Genomic DNA, 11,886 nt, shown 5'->3' on the forward strand with positions numbered 1-11,886 from the left:
TACATAGATTATTTCTTAAATTTTAATTCAAGGATGAAAAAGTTTTACAAATTTAAACATTTTTACCATTATATTTAACATAGATTGATCATAAATTATTGTCCTCGGGCTGCGATGTGATTTAAATAAACCATCAATCAATCAATCAATCTATCTATCTATCTATCTATCTATCTATCTATCTATCTATCTATCTATCTATCTATCTATCTATCTATCTATCTATCTATCTATCTATCTATCTATCTGTCTGTCTGTCTGTCTATCTGTCTGTCTGTCTATCTGTCTGTCTATCTGTCTATCTGTCTGTCTATCTGTCTGTCCATCCATCTATCTATCTATCTATCTATCTATCTATCTATCTATCTACATTTCCTCGGGTAATGGCAAGGAGAATTTGTTTGGATATCAAAAGCTTCCTATATCAATTTATTCTTATAACGTTTAAATTTGATTTAAGGGTGATACTGTAAGAAGAAGTAAGAACTCAGTTGCTCGAAGGGGTTAAAGGATCAAGACTCAAGGTAGTTGATGCGGAAGTCATTAGTAGAGTGACTTTAGAAAACCACGTAGGATTTGAGCGTGGCTTGGAGCTTGGGATCGAAATTGTTCCAATATGGCGTCGGGAAGAAGTTCCAAGTTCGACAAAGTTCTTGTCATTGTGGGTGCAATTGTAAGCATAAACGTGGTTTCAATAATAGGAACCTACTTCTTGGACGTAAATGAGAAAACGAAGTATAAACTTATCCTGATTCAATGCTTGCTTGCAACACAGTCGCTCATGTTTTTCACAGCAAGATATTTATGGTTAGGTCTGTGCTCTCCACTTTTCAACTCTGCTTCCGTTCTAAACAGAATTCTTTTCCTTCTTTTGATGGTGGTTATCATCCTAGCCCAAGGAAGTATTATGCTGGGGACAATATTTTCTGGCATTGAGCCGCATTGGATTTCTTTGTTGTCTTACATATGTTTAGGATTATTTATACTGTTGACAACGGCGACTTTGCTTGCTGATTTCGTGACGTGTCTGTTTGGAGCGATTAACACGCGCTCTGGTTCTCTCGCATCAAAGTCACGCTATGCAAGATTTCACGTTATTGGTATCATCATAATTTCATTTATGTTGGCGCTGGTGGCACTACATAATGGTCTTAAAGAACCGCTGGTGAAGAACATTAAACTACCTGTTAAAAATCTCCCTCCAGAATTAAACGGATTCACGATTGTTCATCTTCCTGACTTGCATGTTGGGCCCACCGTAGGGAAGACCATGCTGGAAAAAGTAGTTCGAACTACAAATCAATTAAATCCAGATGTCATCGCCCTAACAGGAGATCTAGTTGATTCAACTGTGTATCAGATTCGACAGGCAGTTAAACCATTGCTTAAGTTGAAAGCAAGATATGGTGTTTATTTTGTGACAGGTATAGATCGAGAACATACTTTTCAGTTTGCTTTAAATGCTCTTTTAGTTCAAGTCTTCAAAGCCAAGAGTTCTGCTAGTGCCTATCTCACATAAAATGACTAGGAGTACAGGATTGTTACTCATCCAAGATGGGAAACAGAGGTCTGTTGCAGGTACCTTTCTGGCAATTTGTCAAGTTTTCCTGGCAACTTGCTGGTATTCAGTTACACTCTTGAGCTGAAGAGGGTACTGTGGGAGTCTGATGTTTTTTCCTTATAGCAAAACAAATTGCCCTTGCCAGGGCTCAAAATAGGACCTTTCAAACCAGAGTCCTTTTTGATCCTGAATCCAGATCACATCCATGGATGTACACAGCAGAGATTCCCTTTGATATTGTCTAAAGAAGGGTACATGATGAGAGAGTAAGGACTACCAATCTGATGTGCCTTTTATTTGATAGGAAACCATGAGTACTATACTGGCGATGTTGATGGTTGGCTTAAAGAGCTGGAATATCTTGGTGTAACACCTTTGCACAACTCTCATGTTATGTTGACACATCCAGAAAAATCCCATGCTAAAATTTGCCTAGTTGGTGTAGATGACATAGAAGGTGGATTTCTAAGGTGGGTTATATGCTGGCAATGCATTCGTAGTGAGCAATTCTGTGATTATTAACTTAGTTGCAAAGTGCCATGGGCAAGAGGGGTATGGTGCTCTAGAAATGAAATGTAACTGAATTTTGAATTGATTTTTTCAAATTAGATCAGGAGATCATGGAAGTGACTTAACCAAAGCAATGAAAGGAGTTGATAGCAACATTCCTACAGTTCTCCTTGCTCACAGACCTAAAGTAGCAAAGCTTTCCTTGGATAATTACAGTGTTGATGTTGTGCTCACTGGCCATACACATGGAGGACAGCTATTCCCAATACATCTGTGGCACTTGATTAGGGAACCATACTTTGCAGGATTATACCAACACAAGTCTGGATCCTATGTCTATGTTTCAAGTGGGGTACATTTCTGGGGCATGCCAATGAGGTTATGGTCACAGGCAGAAATAACTCATGTCACTTTAATTACTACCAGTTAAATATTAGCGTTGTCTCTGTTCAGGTATCTTCAGAAGATTTTTCTAAATTTTTCCAATAATCCACATTCTAAATAAAAGATATTCATATATTTACAGTCGTTCATTCATCACCCACAGGTTTATTATGAACCAATAAAATGACCAGCTCCCAGCTGGCTTGTCAGCTCAGTTAGTAGAGCACTGCATTGATATCACAGAGTTCATGGGTTCAACTGCTGTACATGCCTTAAATTTTTTTAAAGCTTTATTTCCATGATGGCTGTAAATTAGTAGTGTTCATAATCCCTTCCATCTTCATCTTCATGTGCAGTTCAAATATATGATATTCACATTTTAGATCAGTGGAAAAATCTATAAACTGACATAACAGAGGAAATAACTTTATTTACAAACAAAACATATTACAAAAATTTATGCAACACAAGGAAATTAATATAAAATTTACAACATGCATTGTTTTTTTAATTGTAGTATAAAACAGGACAATTTTGAATTGGGACAGGCTTACATGTATTTTTTTTATTTTTTATTTTTTTTAAATCATCAGTTGATAACAATGTAAGAAACCTTTTAATCAGAACATTGAAATAAAAGTTTCATTCCATTCCAGAGGAGAAGTATATTCTACAAATAATTGGTTTAGGTGTTGTGGAATCAGCTACTACCACTTCCTGTCCATCAGTCAGACCAATATCTGAAAAGAGAAATGAAGTATCAAAAAAGTAATTTGTATGTTATTGCAGTAAAACTAATCTTCAATTGATGTGGAAAGAACCTACTGTTACAGTAAAAGCATTTCCTTCAGATCATCACACTCATGAAAAAAGGAAACATTTTCTTTTGTTTGACAATGCAGCTTAAAAATACATTATCTTTCTCCATCTATTTACATACAAAATTGATGATCCTAGCAGAATCCAAGGCATGTCTTGTAAATTAACTCAGTTCACCAACAAGCCCTCTATATCTTAATGGTTGAGTACTAGAACCAAAATCAAAAGTTGACAAAATTGGACAGTGGACAATTAATCTTAGAATAGAGCATCTCTATTCATGTATATACACAGCTTTCATACCTTTTAACTTCCTAGGTAGATTCTGTTTTGTCCTCTCCTCAATAGACTTCACTGTCTACAAGAATCAAACCTTTATTCATAAGGTGCCACAATGATTCAATATAAACTAAGAATGAGCATATAATTTACTGTATTAGAATTGATGTGAATAATGGGTTAATAAGAGCAGTAGCTGTATTTCTGATACACTTCCCTCAGGGTTATTGTACTCTCTTTTGGGGTTAACTTGAAGTCCAATTCATTGAAAACGTTACCTGCATGTACAAGGTTTTGTTTTTTCCATCAATAACAGTTGTCAGACCAGGTGCCTTCATCTGACTGTTAAAGAAAAACATTTGAAATGAATATTAAAATGATATCAACTTTCACTTTTATATCCACAATCTATTCATACTTACTATGTCTGGCTCTCCATCAGAAAATCAATCAGGGATTTAAGGGTGGCATCTTCAGGCAAGGTTAATACTTGTGGTTGTTGGCTACAAGCTGGGCAGTCATCCTTGAAGAACAAATAACAATTATCAGTCCTGCAACTTTATATCACTAAGTCTGATGCTGATACTACAATTTGTGGATAAATGACAAAGCTGAATATTTTGCCAAACAATATTATGCAGCACTTGCTTTAATTTCTGCACCAAACTGTATGGGGAATGGTGACCCCCTTCCCCAAATATTTGTTTAGGAGGGGCTGAGACCCCCTAGCCCCCTGAGACTCCCCTACCTCCTGAGGCCCCCTGCCCCCTGAGACTCCCTACTCTCCTGAGACCCCCTAGCCCCCTGAGGCCCCCCACTTCCCTGAAGCACCCTTACCCCTTGAGGACCCCAACCCCCCCAGGCCTCCTAACCCCTTAAGGCCCCTACCCTCTGCCCCACTACCAAATAACCAATGCTAATAACAGTCCTTTTTCAGAATGATCATTTGCTAGGGGTTAAGAATAGAATGGAGTAATCAACCTCAGTGTTTAATTAATTCGCAGTTGACAACATCCAAAAGTAAATGCTACCTTTTTTTCAGCCTCAAAAGTGTATGTGTACAGTCCATCAGTATCGTTAAAAACCATGTAGTTGTTAAGTGGGTTACAGCAGCTGTTAAACAGCAAAAATAAATGTGATTGAAAAGGGATCACCAGCAAGCTAACTGAGCTAGGACACTACCTTCCTGAAGCAACAGGGAATGTGGTTCTGCACAGGAAAGGCTATAGGCAGAAACATTCTCCACAGCACTGCTGGAGTAATGGGTGAAATTGATGTAAGTTTGAGCTAATTGCAAAGCAAGGACTATAAGTTAGAGCTATAGAGAAGATGTTTTATATCTTAGCATAACCTGTTTTCGACTTCTATATGGTAGAGGTTTCATGTATAACAGGGCAAAAAAAAAAACACTGCAAGCAGAGTATGAGAATTGTATGCAGGGAATTTGTAAAATATCATATTTCCTAAGTATGTCCTTCTCCTGTACCACTTCTGTTTTAATTTGATGTCACATGGTAAACTATCATACAACGAAACAACAACCATACCTGGATACAAGCTTGAACACCTCAAGAGCACAAGCAGCTGGTACAAATCAAAATGAATATTCAAGGTACATCAATTCTGTAGCAGCCATGAGGAGGGAAGAACTAAGTTAACTATTTTATACCCATGGAGTATGTTCCCTCAGACCATGGAGGCCATGATGGCCTGTACTAAACCACTTTCAGGTGCATTTTGAAACACCATTCTATAATTGTCACAAATTCCCTATCCTATGCAGGAGTTTTAGTGGACAGCTTCTCCTTCATTTGAACTATCGTAATGCAAGACATGCTGAGGTGATCAATTTGGAAATCAGGGTTGAGCACTCTTCAACCTCCACTACCAATAGCACTATTAATTTGAGGTAATATATATTATACTCTAATCTGCACCATAGTCTTTGAAGTCTATCCTCTATCCCAAAGGCAATTACAGTAAACCACTTGAGTCAATTTACCTGCAATGACAGCATTTGTGGAGGCCACAGCAGGAATAATATGCTTGACTACACCTTGAGGAAAGGATAATTTAAGACAGATGTCAAACCTATGTCTTGAATTTCAGGCAAAGAAAATGGAATTGCAAAAGATTTGATAGAAATAATAAGTGCTGCATAAGGATTTATCTTCTAGTTAAAATTTTTTTTGTAACAGCCCACACACATGATAGACTTTGTACAGAAGCCTGAGAAACAATTGTCAAGAGAGCTTTAAATCTGACTAGGAGTAAGACTACAACAAAAGTTTGGACAGGGAGTAGAGTGGCACTAGCCCCTTGAGGTCTTCCTCACCTGCAACAAATTTGTAACTTAAAATAAACATGATGTGACAAATGAGAGCATAGCTTTTTCAGGATTAATAGAACACTCTACAAATAAACATCAAGTCTCTGTGGTTTTTTTGTATTCCTGAAAGAGTTTTATCTGAAAAAAGAACAATTTTGACAAACCTTTCAACTTGAAGTGTGAATACAAGATCTCCAGTAAAACCCATAATTAGCTAAGACTTTTTCAGAGTTTGCATGACCTGTCATGCAAACTACTTGTGGCAAGGAAACCTCATAGTCATAGCCATACTTGTAGTCAGATCTAAAGCTCTCTTATATTTTACCATCAACTGGGACAGACTAAACACCACTATACCAAGGAGTGGTTTCTTTGACCATATTATTACAGGGCGAGTTGATTCTTGTGTACTTGATGGCACTGGTATCAACAGGTAGTCTCTCTGTGAGTTCTCACCTTGTGTTAGTCTGTATGTCACTCCCTGGATGTTAAAACTATCTGCTCTTTCTTTGGCTTTGTCGTAAATCCACTGAACATGGGCAGGGTCATCTCCATCAACAGGCACACCCTCTAACATAAGCAATAGCCATTTACTTAATCAGTGAAAGATGGCTCTTGCAAAAATAGCCTATGCAAGGTACACTATCAATATCAGCAACCAAAGAAAGTATTAATTACCTACAATGAAAGTGTCATACCTCCAAAGGGATGTTCTTGTGGCCAAACTAATACCTTCGCATATTCCACACAGTGTTCTGGCATACGAGGGGTGTGTGCAATGGTGCATAAAGGAAAGTTAACCTGTGAGATAAACAACAATAAACTACTCATCAACACCTGCAGCCTGAAAAAGTCCCTGATAGAAAACAGGCATCCCCCAAGAAAATGATTGAATCTACCATAGTACCATATCCATTTCTGAATCATACTTGGCTTACTCCTGCCCCATTCAGCTCTCTTTTAATTATTAGAAACAAAATACAAAAACTATAAATTAATTAAAGTACATAACATTTGATAACTTTGTGCAGTATAACCATTTGAACATCAACAATAATTTGGGGGTAAAACTCCTTGAAGTTCCACAAATTCAAGTAAGTGTAAGTATTACCAATCGGATCAGAGTAAATGCATTATGAGAATTCTTTGTTACGTAAAAGCCTCTCTCATGATGATTATGATGACCAATTCTTTCATGGCAAATAAGCCTTCTTAGCCTCACTTTTAGTGAAAATTATTTGAGTTTTACACATTTTGTTGAGGCCAAGAAGATAACCTTCATAATTACATATGTACAGTTAGAATGATAATTAAGCCCACCTTCTGTTGAAGATGTCTAAAATCAATCAATATTAGTCTGACTTACTTGTGGCGGATATAGATCCAGTGTGCACTCCACACAGGCTGTTAAACCTGGTATAATTACTCGTGCATTGCCTTTAAAACCTGTATGATTTAACATAATTATTATGAAAATATTAACCAGGATACAGTCAGTTTCCGTTCATTACTCAATGTCTCTAAATCTGATAGTATTATACATGTGAACCGTTTGCAACCCAGTGTTATCTAATGCTTTCTGTTAAGAGGATTTCTGTATTAGTCCATCTACATTCAGCATGCTTTACATATATGAAGATGTTATCAGAGACATCATATAAATAGTAATAGTCATCCTAACAAAACAACACAACCACAACCCTTGCCAAAGTGCTCAGGTTGATCAGTAGCAAATTAGAACCAATGGCCAATATAGAGCAACAACAGTTTACAATTACAAAACTTAATTTTTCGCATTCAAAGGAGTTTCCTTGGGAATTTAAATTTTCTTGAGTCTTGCCTTCTGTTCCACCATCTACCATAGGAATAATACTAGTCTGATCCAGTGTGCCATCCTCTTCATACTCTAACAGACTAAGCTGAAACAGAAAAATAGTTTGTATTCCCTACTGTGATTCTAAAGACTAGAATCATGGTATCATTTGTATAAAAGGGCTACCAGAGGACTGGCAGGGAAAATTAGAGTTAGGAAGACAAATACAACTTGTTTTTATTATCAATTTTAACTACTGAAAAAATTGTTGTATAAATAATTGAAATAACTCATACCACCATTCCATTTATCCATCTCCTTGCCACAATGGAATCTAATCCACAGACTATGAGGTGAAATCCTGCCATAAATAATGTATTGAATATATGATTCATGGTAGGACAAACAAGACGCAAGTAACCAAATTGTGTAGATCTGAATGACTGTTGGGATAAATTACTTAATATGATTTTATGAATGTATGTTTAACATTCTTTAATCAAACAGCCTCCTAAAAAATCACAGTTATCTGGAAGTAACTTAAGATGCTCCATCATATCTGACCAGCACTTTAAACTCATTTTCACATTTTGCAATTTTCAGTTTTCTAGAGACCCCATTGATTGAACAAACCTCTATAAAAATCTGCATCGTAGTCTTGAATCTTTTTAAAATGTCTGTAAAATAACTTGTCAAAGAAGCTCATCTTATACCAACATTGTATCATACCAAAGTTATTAGTCAAAGGTGAAAGATTTTCATCTTAAAAGTGCCAGAAATTTCATAGAAGCTGATTTTATCTGAAGATCACCAAGAAATTTCTCAAGATGCTTCAAATAGTAACATTAAGTTGTCCTCTACACCCAATGTTTCAACTAATGTATAATTATTCCAACCCATAGACTTTTCATTTCTCTTGGTAGTAAGAGTTAGCACTGTTAGTGATCATTCAAACCCTTTGGCTTCTTGTTGGCAGACAAAATTCACCAGCACTTTTTGTATTTTCTTAAAAAAGTGCCCAGCACCTATTTAAAATTTGGCTGAAAAGAGGGGCACTTATTGGTAGAAGGGCACTTAATTGAGGAGGTCACTTATTAAGAAATTATTAGCCTGTAATGATTCCATTGTAGTTGAAGCTTAAAAAGTTATAAATAAAGTGACTCACAATAGAAACAGGTTTTCCTTGGATCTCTGCTATTTAAAGAAGTATGAGAAGAGGAGGGATGGGGGGGACTTATTCAAGGGGGCATGTGTTTGATGTTATGGCCAAGGGGGTGGACACTTATTTGGGGGGGGGGGGGTGTGCTTTTTAAAGAATGAGCGCTTATTTGATGAAATACAGTACATACTGGCATGAGATCTGAGTTTACAATCCACAGGTGTGACAGGTGCAAAAAATTTACTCTAAGTTTATAAGAGTCAGACATAGCTTAGATGATAAAATTTTAAAAAACATTCAAATTTACTAGTCAGAAGCAGAAAAAGGAAACAAGTTATGAATTCAAAGGATACGGAGTAACATTACAGCCTGCCACTCTACTGTTGATAAACTCTGCAGCTACAACAGCTTTGGGTTTTCCTATATCTTTTGGTCTTGAAATTAAGGGAAAACAGAAAATCACATGTCAGAAACATTGTGCCCAAATCAGCATGCACTGAAAATGTTTACCTGATAAGGGTTAATTATATCCACATTGACCAATCAGAGTACTTTGTTTCCTTGGTATGCCACAGGATAAAGTTTACCTGAATGAAGTAAACTTCACCATTAGAAGTTCACAAAAGAGAGCACTTACACAACCTGCATAGGCACAGAATGATTATACTCATTCAATCCTGCCTTCTGTGAATAAAACTACGCCATTTTGGGGTAACATCATAAAAATGATTAGCTTACAACTAAGATTGATATAAAACAAAAAAATTCCAGAACACAAGACATCTTCAGTAAAGATTTGAAAACTAACTTCATTCAATATACTGAATATTCAGTATACTGCATTCAGTATTCATAGACAATTTCCTAATTCCCAATTAAAATGGATGATATTCCATTTATTCAAAAAAAGGTTAATAATACCTGAACAGAAACTGTCTATTTAGATTTGAAACATCTATTGTATCCATATCAATAACATCTATGTTCCTAAACCCACTCAATGCCTGCCAAGCAAAGATGTAAAGCATTAATTCAAACTTGTTTTAACCCTTCAAGTCCCCAGGGGCCAGATTTTCAAAAGTTGTGGAAACTTAACAGGCCTAAAGCCATATTTTAAAATCAAATTTAAAGATTGGAGAAGCAGGTTCTGGCAACAGCTTTCGGTATCATTTTCAAAACCTTTGAGACTCCCATCTGGAATGAAAACAGTACTGCTTTACACACCTGTAAAGCTACCTGAACATTCAAGAAACAGGCTTGAAGGGTTAAGCAATAATAAAATATTAGGCATTTATATAAGAAACTAACTAAGCACTCATTTAAATCACAAATAGTATAACATGAATACCATCACTCCAGTCCTATACAGAAAATTAATTGTCTAGTAAAAAACAAAAAACGTTGGCAGGTATAGAATATAGATGCAAGAGTGAGCATATATTCAAAAAGCAACAAGACACGCATTTCTTTGCAAAGTCAAATACTCACCAGATCCTTCAGTAATTCACAGCCTAATCCTCCAGCTCCAATAACCAGAATTTTAGCTGTATCAAGCATAAATTCAAGAACCTAGTGAAGAAAAGGGAGCCAGGGTGCAAGAAATGCTGCTGAGTTCAAATTGCCAATGTTGACAGTGGCATGCAATTTGACAATTTACACTTCTTTTGTGAAGACACAAAAACACCTCTAATACCAGTTTACTGTAAAGCATTTGCAGAGTGCCCTAGAAATTCATTTTAATTCAAATTGCTTAGACTCTGAAGAAGAAACTTCATACATGTGCTAGTTAGGGAATAAGGGGACAAGAACCTTCACCTTTTTTTCTTATCCTGCTGTCTTGAGCCTATGCGTTTTTTCTCTCCTGCTTTGTACTCTCATTAATAACTTAATTTCTACCTCTTCCCTATTTTCTTGGGGCCCTCCAATCATTGCCCCTTCCCCCACCTCACTAAGTCCCCCCCCCCCCCTCACTAAGTCTGACACCATTAATCATACAGTGCCATAATGCTGATTATTTTTGAGTTTGAGTGGTAAGTAAGATAAGTATTTATTTGTCAAAGTTGTCCATTGGTAATACCTGAGGTCCAGGTTCAAAGTCTTGATGAGCCAAAGGCCCGCTTCTCAACAGCAATCTCTGAACATGACTCCATCTGCCAGACCAATCACCTTTGTTTTCTACCACCATTCTGAAGATATAAATTCACATCACTAGTCAGAGTGGAAAAAATTTCCGCACAGCCCCATATTTTTTTCCAAGTTGGCACGTGTAAGATTTGAACAGTTTTTTAGAAAGTAAAGTCTGCCTACAACATGTTCTCGGATAAAGAAATAGGTAACACTTTTTAACTTTTATCATAATCCAGAGTTATTTTCAGCTGAGATTTGTCCGACTCATCGCACATGTTTTTAAAGTCAAAACAAGAAAACTTTGATGTACAATAATTGCAATGTGTCTTTGATGTATAAAATAACCAATAAATGGAAAATATTTTGCGACAATTGGTTCATAAAATCCCTTACTGTTTACATCTTTTCATTCATAGGTAATCAGCTGGCCCCGAAAAAGATGAAACATGTTTTATTTTTAAGCGTTTTTTTTTGTTTGTTTGTTTATTTGTTTGGTTTTTTTTTATCATAACTGGGCACATGTATCCTCCATCTGTGATATCCTTAGGAAATATATATAATTTCAAATCTTCTCAAGGCTTATGAATTGACGTTGGGATCAAGAAGGTTTGGAATGTTTCTCCGATATTTTAGAAAATAAACTGAAATCCTTTCTGTTTCACACAATCTCTAGGCTGCGCGATTCCAATGAGACAAATCGTGTCCCATGTGAGCATTAAATTGAAAAAATAGCACACCTTAATGTCTTGGAACAGTTAGGCAAGAGTTATTAACCTAGCATTAGTAAAAATAAGTTTTAAATATAGCTACATACGGAGTTTCCGAAGAATTTTCTTCTACCTCCATTCTGCCCAACCGCAAGCTAACCTGTCGCGCCTTACTGCTGACAAGCAAATAAGTGACCG

General features: G+C 36.4%; 2 protein-coding genes across 2 annotated transcripts; one reads left to right on the forward strand and one right to left on the reverse strand.

The window, feature by feature from the left end:
- Positions 1–588: 588 nt before the first annotated feature.
- LOC131774594 (transmembrane protein with metallophosphoesterase domain) lies at positions 589–2,590 on the forward strand. Its single transcript, XM_059090647.2, has 3 exons — positions 589–1,424; positions 1,866–2,031; positions 2,171–2,590. The coding sequence occupies exons 1-3, from the start codon at positions 617–619 to the stop codon at positions 2,499–2,501; spliced, it is 1,305 nt and encodes a 434-aa protein (XP_058946630.2). The 5' UTR covers positions 589–616; the 3' UTR covers positions 2,502–2,590.
- Positions 2,591–2,865: 275 nt separating this feature from the next.
- On the reverse strand, positions 2,866–11,870 carry LOC131774593 (NEDD8-activating enzyme E1 catalytic subunit). The gene is made up of 18 exons (XM_059090646.2): positions 11,796–11,870; positions 10,932–11,040; positions 10,343–10,423; positions 9,776–9,858; positions 9,208–9,288; positions 8,329–8,372; positions 7,992–8,056; positions 7,723–7,801; positions 7,249–7,328; positions 6,581–6,683; positions 6,339–6,452; positions 5,556–5,609; positions 5,101–5,137; positions 4,585–4,666; positions 3,976–4,076; positions 3,832–3,895; positions 3,578–3,632; positions 2,866–3,195 (listed from the first exon to the last, which is right to left on the reverse strand). Exons 1-18 carry the CDS (start codon positions 11,825–11,827, stop codon positions 3,098–3,100), a joined length of 1,362 nt encoding a protein of 453 aa, XP_058946629.2. The 5' UTR covers positions 11,828–11,870; the 3' UTR covers positions 2,866–3,097.
- Positions 11,871–11,886: the final 16 nt, after the last annotated feature.

The sequence above is a fragment of the Pocillopora verrucosa genome, chromosome 3 (genome assembly GCF_036669915.1).
Source record: "Pocillopora verrucosa isolate sample1 chromosome 3, ASM3666991v2, whole genome shotgun sequence".
Taxonomy (NCBI): domain Eukaryota; kingdom Metazoa; phylum Cnidaria; class Anthozoa; order Scleractinia; family Pocilloporidae; genus Pocillopora; species Pocillopora verrucosa.

Coding starts and splice junctions, on each gene's coding strand:
- LOC131774594 (XM_059090647.2), top strand. CDS start 617: ATGGCGTCGGGAAGAAGTTCCAAGTTCGACAAAGTTCTTGTCATTGTG. Junction 1,425..1,865: donor TGGTGTTTATTTTGTGACAG/GTATAGATCGAG, acceptor TTTATTTGATAG/GAAACCATGAGTACTATACT. Junction 2,032..2,170: donor ATAGAAGGTGGATTTCTAAG/GTGGGTTATATG, acceptor TTTTCAAATTAG/ATCAGGAGATCATGGAAGTG.
- LOC131774593 (XM_059090646.2), bottom strand. CDS start 11,827: ATGGAGGTAGAAGAAAATTCTTCGGAAACTCC. Junction 11,041..11,795: donor GAAAATTCTTCGGAAACTCC/GTATGTAGCTAT, acceptor TTATATCTTCAG/AATGGTGGTAGAAAACAAAG. Junction 7,329..7,722: donor GGTAGATGGTGGAACAGAAG/GCAAGACTCAAG, acceptor TAAATCATACAG/GTTTTAAAGGCAATGCACGA.